Source organism: Aspergillus pseudoviridinutans (assembly GCF_018340605.1).
Source record: "Aspergillus pseudoviridinutans IFM 55266 DNA, scaffold_4, whole genome shotgun sequence".
Classification (NCBI taxonomy): domain Eukaryota; kingdom Fungi; phylum Ascomycota; class Eurotiomycetes; order Eurotiales; family Aspergillaceae; genus Aspergillus; species Aspergillus pseudoviridinutans.
Window position 1 is genome coordinate 3,489,500 of NW_025091284.1, and position 11,561 is coordinate 3,501,060.

The following is an 11,561-nucleotide window of genomic DNA, read 5'->3' on the forward strand; positions in this document are numbered from 1 at the left end:
ATCGGTTTAGACATCATGTAGTCCGAATCCGAGGACATTGCTGACAGCCTCTACGCAAATATTTTATTCTCCAAGACTGAAAATGTCCAGCCCTGCCAAAAAGCGCAAAAGAGAGGCTCCAGAATCAACCCCACAGCGTTTTCGGAGCATAGCGTCATTCTTCCAGGGCCAAGCCAACAAGCAAGCCGAGAAGACGCAACAGATTGTTGACTCTGCTACTGAAAACGCAGCAGAAGAAACACTATCCGACGAAGCCTTTGCTCGCAAGCTCCAAGCGGAGTTCGATAAAGAGGATACGGCGCCGGCCGTTGAGCCTGAGATTCCGGATCCTAAGCCTATCCAGGAACCTTACGCCTCGACAGAGACAGATCGGGGACCTCCAAGCAAAGTGCCGAAAACGAATACAATTTCGTTGCAGTCTTCTGTTGGGACAGAGGATACGATAAGTCTTTCCATCCCTTTTGACCAGAGTCCGTTGACGTTCGACTCGACCAAATGCGCGGCAGAGTTGCAGGTTCACTGGGCTACGGAGGGTGGAAACGCGTCATACGCCCTGCTGACCAGAGCATTTGTGTTGGCAAATGCAACGACTAGTCGAATCAGGATTGTTGATACCCTGGTCAATTTCCTTCGAGTTCTGATTGAAGGCGATCCTTCCAGTGTTTTACCAGCAGTCTGGCTGGCGACCAACTCGATTTCGCCGCCATATGACGAATTGGAACTTGGCTTKGGAGGCTCCGCGATATCGAAAGCACTGAAGAAGGTCTACGGGCTCAATCCTTATGGGCTCAAAAATCTCTACGACAAGTATGGAGATGCTGGCGACGTGGCTTTCGAGGCGAAGAAAAGACAGAGCTTCACCTTAATGAAGCCCAAGCCTCTCACAATTAAAGGTGTCTATCAATCCCTAAGGAAGATTGCGATGAGCAAAGGGAGTGGCAGTCAGGAGTCCAAGCAAAGAATCGTGGAGAAACTCCTACAAGACACTCGAGGAGCGGAAGAGAGTCGGTATATTGTACGAACGCTAGTGCAAAATTTGCGAATCGGGGCTGTCAAAACAACGATGCTTATCGCGCTGGCTCGAGCCTTTCTATACTCAAAGCCTGAAGGCGCAGAGTTTACGATCCGTTCACGACAAGATTTAGCGCGACTAAAGAAGGAGKAACTAGCCGAAATCTACAACAGGGCAGAAGAAATCGTGAAGGCATCTTATGCCAGGCATCCAAACTACAACGACTTAGTCACATGCTTACTTGAAATTGGAGTTACCGAAGAACTTCTTCTGCGGTGCGGCCTGCAGCTTCATGTGCCTCTGAGACCCATGTTGGGCAGTATCACGAGAGATCTCTCTGAAATGCTAACAAAGCTGCAAGGGCGGGATTTTAGTTGCGAGTACAAATATGATGGGCAGCGTGCACAGGTGCACTGCGACCAGAAGGGGAAAGTATCGATATTTTCTCGCCATTTGGAAAATATGACGGAGAAATACCCAGACCTTGTGTCCTTGGTCCCGCAAATCAGAGGAGAGGGCGTCTCTAGCTTCATATTGGAAGGAGAGGTTGTCGCGGTAGACAACAAAACCGGTGAACTCCAGACGTTCCAAGTCCTGACAAATCGGGCAAAGAAGAATGTGGAGATAGGAGCAATCAACATCAATGTTTGCCTCTTCGCGTTCGACTTGATGTATCTAAACGGCGAGCCACTATTGGATCGACCTTTCCGCGAACGCAGAGAGTTGTTGCGCAGCCTATTCGGGGAGATCCCAAACAGATTCACTTGGGTCAAAAGCCTTGATGCCACGTCCGCGGACTCCGAGACGGTCTTGGAGTTCTTCAAAAGCGCCCTTGAGAACAAATGCGAAGGAATCATGGTCAAGGTGCTTGACAATGTACCCAAGGCAAACCTTGAACAGAATAAGGAGGGCTCGACGAGCAACGGCATGGATGCGACGAGCGGGGAACCGCTCGAAAAGGCGGGCAAAGGCGGCAGACGAAAGGCGCTCTTATCAACATATGAACCAGACAAGCGGCTCGAGTCGTGGCTCAAAGTCAAAAAGGACTACAGTACCTCGTCCGAGACTCTAGATCTGATCCCTATCGCCGGCTGGCACGGACAAGGCCGAAAAGCCAAGTGGTGGTCCCCCATTCTGATGGCCGTCCGCAACCCAGAAACCGGCAGCCTCGAAGCAGTCACAAAATGCATGTCCGGCTTCACGGACAAGTTCTACCAGGCGAACAAGGACAAGTACTCCGAGGGAACGCCCAACGTCATCTCCCGGCCCGCCTATGTCGAGTACTACGGCGAACCCGACGTCTGGTTCGAACCGCAGGAGGTCTGGGAGATGGCGTTCGCCGATATCACCTTGAGTCCGACGTACACGGCAGCCATCGGCTTAGTGAGTGACGAGCGGGGACTGAGCCTCCGGTTTCCCCGATTTCTCAGAGTAAGAGAAGACAAATCAATAGATGAAGCCAGCACATCGGACTATCTGGCTCTCTTGTGGCGGAAGCAGGCCGAACGTAAGAAAGAAGAGGAGCTGCACCCCGACAAGGACACAGAGCAACTAGGTTGGCAGGAAGAGTAGAACAGGCCTGGGACTCGGACAAATTTACGAAGCAGTAAGGGGCTGGGATTGATCTAGTACGAAATTATAAGCCATTTGGAGATATCTCACTCCATGTGCACACTCTATAAAGCATTGCAAAAATCGAATTCTCAGAGCACCCACCATAAAGTAGTGTGTAGAGCAAAATATCATGCCTGAGGCAGAAACAACCACAACGGGTCCATCAGATGGCACTTTACCTCAATGCGTTAGATCAGCATTCCGCCAGCCTGGTCCTCGGCTTATTACTAGCTATATTAGCCCTAGCGCGAGCGCGAAATGAACGCGTATTTCACCAGTCAATACGCGTCGCGTCTGTTTTCCCTTGATTTCGCTTTTCCTTGGCCTCTTCATGACTCCGTTTGTCATCTTTCACGCCGCTTGAGATTCTATTGTCTGCAAGGCTGATAAGGAGATTTGTTTAAAAGTGGCATCCACTACACCTGGTGACAGATTACTCTCTGCTCTTTTGTCTCTTGAAGTGCATCGCTGCAAATCGCAGCGTGTTGACACTACGTGACGTGCCCAATTGCGTTGTCTGGATTTCAATCCGGGAGTCGGTAGAATGGATTTATTGACTAAAATATCAGTCATGGACCGCATATTCCTGCCTTGTGTAATCACAGCACTAAATAGAGTGAGACTTGTTGTAAAAATCGAGCCATTGAGACTTCGCGTACTTTTTTACCTTGCGGACACCGATCGGCCAAGGTAACAACATAATTGGAGATATCAGACAGATCAGTGTGAGAGTTTTGGATAAGCACTGCTCGCGATGCATTCACAAAGGAGATTGAAAACAGAACTATTCAAGATAATCTGACATAGGAAAAATGGCACGTATGGACAGTTTAGTGTCATGGTCATCGTTCGGTCGCAGCCTGCCAGGATAGACCAAGTCAAACATAAATGTGTAGAAGGAAATCAATCAGAAGACGAGCTAGGGCATCATAACGAGGACAGAATATGGCGTGTCATGTACATGTAATATGGTCATTAATGGTCATTAAAAGAATCTGTGAACAGAGAAAGCGAGAAAAACGTGTCAGCCAGTTAGGACCTTGTGACGAAAGTCTACGGCCGCAACTCTCCGCCAAGTTGAAGAGCAAGGCCTGACTCTTTTGGCCGATTTTTTGGGCTTTCCGCGCTCGGTGGCAGTAGATTGTCAAAGTTCGGTCGTCTTCTGGCGTCTCTGTTTGCCAGAGGAGTCTTCATGGGTCCTCCAGGCGTCCGTCCGCCTCGAGCTGGTTGCGCAGGACTGGGAGTGACATTCACAAAGTCCGCAAAATTAAATTGTTGGCTTGGAGTGCCGAAATTTGGAAAAACACCACCGCCCCCAGGCGTCGGGGTCAATGTAGGCAAAACGGCATGTTGGCTCGGCGGAGTTGAGGGTGGAAAATCGCGAGCTTGGGCTTTGCCAGCGACACTAGCGGGTGTTGGCGAGTTTGCAAGATACAGAAGCAGATCGGCGCCATCCTCGTGAAGCAGATTTGAGTCCTTGCGTGCCAGGCGAGTGTGCTTTGGAGGTGGCGTCCTAGGAGGGGACGAGCCAACCATCGAGCTCACATGCTGGAAACTATGCACAGGTAAATCTGGATCATTCTCTTCGTCTGAGTGAGGGTAATAGGCCGGAGACGAAAATTCCGGGATTGTCTCAGCCACGAACGGCAGAGGTTGGTGCCGATGGGCAGCATGGTGGTGAAACCCTGGTGACGACGCAGGCAAGCGGTACGAACTTTTCCACGAGACTCGTGGAGCCTTAGAGGGACGATCCGATATTGAATCGGACCTTATTCGCTTCCGACTAGCAGACAACATGGGTTGCATCACCCGGGAATTGAAGGTCGCGGCATGTCTGTTCCGTGACGAACGAGGAAGTTCCTTCGAATAGGTCGCAGTGCGTAAGGGAGGAGAGGTCATAGGGGTCTCGCAACGGCTATGTGATATCTCGGACGAGGAATCGGAGGGCTTGTCATTGGCAAGGGGAAATTGTCGACCACCGCTCTGGTTTGACTCGAGGGCAGGTATACGACCATTTTGATATTTGACTTTGGCAAGGCCTAAACGATCCTGTAGGCTAAGAGAGACCTGGAATAAACCAATTCTAATCAGATTATAAAGCTCTTGGAAGTAGAGACAGAAAAGAAAAGCTAGGTGAAATGGCGTTCATGGACCCTTCAAAAAGCACTCACCTGGGCTATGTCAATTTTGCGGATGGTCTTCTCGGAGTTTATTGATTGCAAGCGAGCCATTGCTGACGCTGATGCATGGGAAGAAAAGCTATATTAGGAAGAACTGAGATCGTATTTTTTTTTTTTCTTTGCCCTTCCTTGATCATGGGCCAGGGAGAATGGTTATGGTCCTAGAAAATTGTAGTGACAAAAAGGGTCTGGCTCAGGTCGAGTTGAGGAAGAAGCAAGGGCGGCTGAACAGTGGAGGGGGAATAAAGGAAGACGGGCCAGGTTCAGGAATGGAACCCGTTTGGAGGAATGGCAATGGTTCGCTGGGTGACAGCACAAGAGTCCCGGGACAGGCTATTCGTTGGAGAAGAAAGGGATTTAATCTGGATTTGATTAATTATTATTTTGAACAAGTTGAGGTTCACTTATGCCTGGCACGAGATCAAATGAGGTAACCAGGAATAGAACATAGCCCAAAAGTGACTAGATAGATCGATTAATTCCCAACCGCAGGCGGGCCGGAATCATGACGAAGACAAAGAGAACTTAGCCATGATAGAGAGTTAATTAGGGACAGAAAGAGCAACTGAATTAAACCCAGGGAACTGGTGGACCTGACTTTGTTACTTTGTCGAAAATTGAGAATGGGATAGACACTCCGTGCTTTGCGCCTGCACAAGGGAACACTTTCGGTCGCTTGCTCTCAGATGTTGCCATGTTATGACACTAGAACTACATATACATAGGTAAATTGGTTCAACAATACCGTTAGACAGCCTATTGCCATACTATCTATCTACTTGGCCACCAGTTTATTTCCATATCTTCATTCTGAATGGGACGATTGAAAATCTAGATGCAGCCAGAGGAATGACAGATGCCAAAGCCTCGAATTGGATACCTCCATTCTTCCACAAACAGTTTCTCGGTTTTCTGCGCCAACAGTCCCATTTGATCTACCATTCGACATGTTGCCCAATTAATAATAACAATAATAATATAATATAGAGTCGGAATGCTACAGCATCTGACATAGCAGCGGTAGCACTCTGGCAAATGACAATACGTACTAATGATATGCAAAGGGGCAGAACTTCCGATGCATTCCTTCATCAGTGCCCCTATTTTCTTCGGTTTCGTTGCCCTTGACTTGCATCATCAGCACCTAAATAGCTCCTACAAAAGGTACTTTGTTCCTTCACAGCCCTGAAACGACAGGAGTGGATCCACTGATTCCCAAACTTCGTCCTGGGAAGGGGCATAGTGTGGATAGATACGGAGTATCTAGAACTTAAGCAGACAGGGAAGTACGGAGCTGACCAAGTGCCAATTCACCCGCATACTTGCATTTGTGCACTTGTGCAGTCTAATCTGCAAGTCTGCGAGTACTACCTGCATCAGTCAGGAGAATGATAGGATCAGATCATCGTGAGTGTGGTCTGGGCCTCAAAGCCACCAACACCAGCTTAGTCAGCTAAGACGGTTGTTGAAATCTTCCAGGCACATTGCTTCCAGTTTTAGATGCGGGATCATCAGCGTCCAGCACAGTCAGAGACGCAGAAACTCCCTGGAATGCTTGAACTATGAGATCCAAGAATTTACAGGAGCAATTTAGTTTAGCAGTCGAAAATTATCTACAGATTATCATCCCAGAATTGACAAAATATGATGAAACGCTGCCTAAACCATGGTCAATAATGTCGGTCGCTGAAGTGTTGGTTTCATGGATGGAGACAAACTGAGAGATTGTCTACTTTCAAGATCGCCAAGAGGTTCCTTAAGCTCCTGAAGATCATTCTTTTGGTAAAAAGCTGACACGAGGGGAAGAGGAAACCCGGTTCAGCATATTAATCAATAAGGTGCGTCAAGCTGAAAGCTGCAGTTACCGCAAAGCAGACCCAGTCACCATCAAGAATAGTTATTAGGTATGAGATGGAAAATTTGCCTGTGCCTAAGGGTATATCCTCTGGATTCATGCGTTCTATCGTCCTGGATGTTTGTCTCAGAGGGGATCTACCATTTACTAGAGACGAAATCCAAGTGGTGTCGTTCGCGATATGTCCCTAGAGATATATACCACCTTAAATCTACGTCGTTGTACATGACATCTGCCACCTTAGGAGTAACTTCGTAGTTTAACAGTTATACAGCGAAGCCTTAAGGAGGACTGTCTATGTGTTTAGTACTACTACTACTGGTTAAAGATGAGTCAAGACTAAGAAAAGAGCATCCCGTACCAGAATGGCCTTAGTTATATTTCTAATCAGATGGGCTTAGGATGTAAGACCATGGAAGTCAGTGAAACTCGGACGGCATCTCAACTTGTTATGCTAGCTATTTGACGCTGTACCGTTGGCTGGCGGGCATGTCCAGCCTACGTAACGCGCCCTTGTCCAAGCGCAATGGACAGGCAGTGCGACGAGGGACAGGGTGGGAATGACCCACTTCGGTGTAGCTATGATGATGGTGGTGTTGAAATGATTGACTGGTAAAAGAATCTAGAAAGCCCAAAGGATTGTCTTTGCCATGATACTACTGCTCGTATTGATCTGGATATATGCTGCTAGGATTGGAACTTTTGAGATAGAATAAGAACAACGGACAGTCTCAATAGAGATGTGATAGAAATAGATAGGGAACCTGTTTCTTCAGGGTATCTGGTTAGGTAACTATGTGATGAAGGACTCCATCACCCATACCATCAATCCACTCTAGGCAACTTAAAAGGCCACTAATAAGGTGTTGATACTACTAACTTAAGGTGCTAAGGATGCTAAGAGATTAACGGGCTTACCGGGCTTCTAAAAGTAGCTGCCATCCTGCCACCATCACCGTCGAACTAACCACCCAGCTGCAAGCTAGGAACTTGCTCCAGACATCTTTCTCGTTTCTTGTTTTTCTCATGCTTATCATTTTTCCCTTCCTGCTATTCCTTCCATTGTCTTCATCCTTGCCCCAAATATCAGGTTTTCCCTGCTTTCCCCTCGCTTTTTCAACTCTTGTCCCTCCTTCTGAAAATCAATGTCTTTTTTTTGGCTACAACAGACTACAGAGTGATACTGGTCACAGCACTAAAAGAAGCTCCGTCACCAAATTTTCTATAACTCATAAATGCGGGAGTGGTTGATCGCCCACTGCCAATCGGTCGTCAGCCCGTAACCGCAAACGGTCGCTTGCGGCGTTGCCTCTGTCCACCCATCGTCCTTTCCCTTCCTACCTTCGGTAAGGCGGTTCTCCCCGCGACAGCTGCCCTGACGGGCCCAGGGCAGCCAGTTCCGTTCCTCTCCTTCTCTCTTTCTCGCACCTTGAGGAAAAGAAAGGGTCGGTCGCTCGTTTCTGCTGCTTGGAGGGGGTTGTAAGACACTTAAGTTTGCTTGGAAACAGAAAGGAGGAAAGCCATCATCCACCAAGCTACGTGTTAGGCACCAAGGGAAAGAAGAGGCTCTTTGCCTCCTTCCAATTGCAGGGAGTTTCTCGTTGAGATCCGTTCTTGTCGTTCGTTATTCAGACCCCTTTCAGAAGGATATCCATCTACCTTAACAGGGGTAGGCTACTCACAGAATGCCGTTCTTCAAGCCGTTGCGTCGCCGCTCCAAGGCGAGTTTCCATACAAACAAATCCAACGAGTTCAAGCTCGACGAGTCCCAGTCCAATGGCGACATGACGTCGGGAAAATCTTCGTCAACTCTCGACACAGCTTCATACAGCTCCGTCACTCCGCCTTCTTCTATCAAACCCAATGCGTCCTCCCCCAATCTCCCCGCGTTGACCGAGGTTAATAGCAATGTCAACGGCACAAGTACTCCGCTTACTGTGCCCCCTCAGCGACCTGGCCTTGCCCCGGTTCCTTCGTCCCAGCGAAATAGCATGATTGTACGTCATGATGGCATTGTTTACTCTACTCGGAGGATGGTTGACGTTTGTTCATTTTGGTTCTGACTGCTCCGACAGGCTGGTAGTGCAATTTCGATCAATAGCGCCCGATCACCAAGTCAATCCTCTCCCTACGCTCCGAGGATTATCTCCATCTCGGATAATGCATGGGTACGTGCTCTGCATTGTCACTACCTGAGTGGCTTCAGAGATTGTCTATTCCTGTGATCCGCTTGTCAAAGAACGAGACTAACCTCTCTCTTCTTCCCACAGGTACACCAAAAAGTGCTCCTGATATATGGACAAATTGGAGACCCAAGGCAACATCCGCTGGACGGAAATGTAACGGTATACCACCATCAAGACGGATTTCCTTCGATCGGCTGGCCGGTCACCTCATCTCATTTCAAAGCCCTAGTGCATTTAGTTCCGGGTCCCAATCGGTTACGATTCGATTTTGTCTCCACGAAGCTGTCAACTGGCAGCGCTTATCCTGCCATTCATTCCTCATGGATCAGCATAAACTATCTGCCATTAGTCAATGCTCCTCCCTTACAATTGGTGATTCTGCTTGGCAAGGATTCGGATGGGACTTTCGATGCGGTACCAGAAAGGCAGCAGCGGGAAGGGAATGACCTTGAAACTGCAATCCGGAAATACCGAACGGCGGCTTACTTATGGCAAGCGTTCACCGCTGAGCAGATGTTCCGTAACAATTTTGGGCGGCGGTGTTTCCGCTTCGAGGAGGAGTGGCAGACAGGCACTCTAAGCCGTCGTGATGCGACCAATGGCTTGATGCGGAATGAGGCCAAGGTTCATATTGTCCGTACCGACAAAACAGTAGCAGAACTCCGTGCTCTCGATATCGCTCAGCAGCATGGTCCTGCCGCTAAGAAAGATGAATTGTTCAACATTGCCAAGGAAGCTGTGAAGAACTACTTCCGACCGCAGGAGGGGCAAAAGCAGTACGTTTCAGTTTTGCTTCTGGACTCTCACTGGGACATGGCATCCAAAACGATCACGGGCCACGCTGCGTTGGGATCTAGTGGGGACAATATCAAGATGGCGATATTCGGCTCCCACTGTCTCCAGAGTTACCCATCCTGTCTTGAGGAAGTGGTGGAAGCTTTCTCCGACTGTACTCGCACCAACACTGACTTTGTAGCGAACGACTGCGGAGAGGCGGGCTCGAGTTGGGAAGCAGCGAACATCGGTATTGGAGCTCACCTCCACGAAGTTGGCCACCTCTTCGGATGTCCGCACCAGGAATCGGGGATCATGCTCAGAGACTATGTCCGTCTGAATCGGTCTTTCACAACTCGCGAACCCTTCTCGACACGAACCAAAACTCAGGGCCTGAAGCTGTGTTTGCCGCAGGATGAATGTGGCTGGCACCGGCTCGATGCATTGCGTTTCAGGTTCCATCCATGTTTCCGCCTGCCTTCGGATGCCTCCGTAAGCTCAGACGATAGCGTGCAGGTGTGGCCTGTCGAAAACGGGAAGATTTTGTTCACTGCTTCCTCCGGCATCGCTTTCATTGAGCTCTATGCTGAAGGAGACGATGTGTGCCATAATTTCATCGAGTACCTCAACAGCGAATCCAGCAGTAACGGCCTTCCGAAACAGGTAACCGTAACGGAAAGTGAACTCCGACAACGATTGTTCGGTAACGAGAAAGAAAAGAAGAAGAATGTGAAATTGGCCGTCTTCTCCGGTGCGCTTGGAAGCTATGCCGTTGACTCTATCGGTTCTTTGAAGACCAAACTGTCTCTGGTGAAATTACCCAAGGGCCAGTCAGGGTATAAGAGCGGCAAGCTCGGTTTCTCTCAAATGGATGGTAGCCAACCGGAGCAGCTACTGCTGGACTGTGCCTTCGTGTCAACCAAACTTTTGACCTCGATCAAGATTTATCACGGACTCGCCGTCGACGGACTAGAATTCTGCTACGAAGACTCCACTAGCCAGCTCTTCGGGAAGCGAGGAGGAAAGCCCGGTGGGGATGAGTTTGTACTTGGTATGCAAAACCGCTCTCCAGTATGACGACCACTCTCTGACCTTTTCCATCAGACACTCGACGGGGTGAGATTCTGCTCGGGTTCTACGTCAGGGCTGGTGCCTGGATTGATGGAATCGAGATTTTGACAAGCTTAGGCCGGAAATCTGGGATTTTCGGCAACGCTCGAGGAGGCTCCGGGTACGTGGCGCGCCTTTCACATCCTTCCATTTCTTAAACGCCCGCATCATGGTTTAACAAGAATCCCAGGCATACATTGATACCACCTTTGGGTTATAAAATTGCCGGTGTTTCAGGATCCTGCGGACCCTGGGTAGATGGCTTCTCACTAATCATAATGCACTAATATGTCATCGCTTGACTGTCTCTTCCCATACTGCTTTCGCGATTTCTGTGCGGGACTGCAAGCGCTTGGTCATCTCGTTCTCAAAAGCACGCAGTATGGGCTGTGCAACATTCTGTCCACTCTTTTGCTCGGTGGCTACGAGGCATAGCCCAGAGCAACAATTTGCGACTTCAATTTTCGCAACAGTTCTTCGGCCTTGACAAATCGCTCTCAACGGACGTGTTCTCAGTTGTACTCTCGTTCTTTACTTTTGAAAATGATTGTCTTCTTTCTCTTTTGTTGTTCATCGGCCAAAATTTACATCGGCGACATTTGTCCGAGGTTTGCGGACAGATATTCTAGGATACCATTGCATGTTTGATCGTTGGGCCACAATCCTGGTGTGCGTTTTGCCAGCGTTCATATTACTCAAATACCTGCTGTTTGCGGATCACAAGGGCGTTCAGGAGTCACCGTTCTTCGATGTTACTTATCATTGCGCAAGGAAAAGTTGCCACGGACGCTACAAGATGCATCATCAGTCTCGGTGGGTGTCCTGAACGG

At 48.9% G+C, this 11,561-nt stretch overlaps 3 protein-coding genes across 3 annotated transcripts; 2 read left to right on the plus strand and 1 right to left on the minus strand.

The window, feature by feature from the left end:
* Window positions 1-82: 82 nt before the first annotated feature.
* Asppvi_006646 (putative DNA ligase I) lies at window positions 83-2,584 on the plus strand (the record flags this gene model as incomplete). The annotated part of the gene is made up of 1 exon (XM_043302544.1): window positions 83-2,584. One exon carries the CDS (start codon window positions 83-85, stop codon window positions 2,582-2,584), a length of 2,502 nt encoding a protein of 833 aa, XP_043158479.1.
* Window positions 2,585-3,679: 1,095 nt separating this feature from the next.
* On the minus strand, window positions 3,680-4,857 carry Asppvi_006647 (uncharacterized protein; the record flags this gene model as incomplete). The annotated part of the gene is made up of 2 exons (XM_043302545.1): window positions 3,680-4,693; window positions 4,798-4,857. 2 exons carry the CDS (start codon window positions 4,855-4,857, stop codon window positions 3,680-3,682), a joined length of 1,074 nt encoding a protein of 357 aa, XP_043158480.1.
* Window positions 4,858-8,346: 3,489 nt separating this feature from the next.
* Window positions 8,347-10,889, plus strand: Asppvi_006648 (uncharacterized protein; the record flags this gene model as incomplete). The annotated part of the gene is made up of 4 exons (XM_043302546.1): window positions 8,347-8,658; window positions 8,737-8,829; window positions 8,932-10,672; window positions 10,726-10,889. 4 exons carry the CDS (start codon window positions 8,347-8,349, stop codon window positions 10,887-10,889), a joined length of 2,310 nt encoding a protein of 769 aa, XP_043158481.1.
* Window positions 10,890-11,561: the final 672 nt, after the last annotated feature.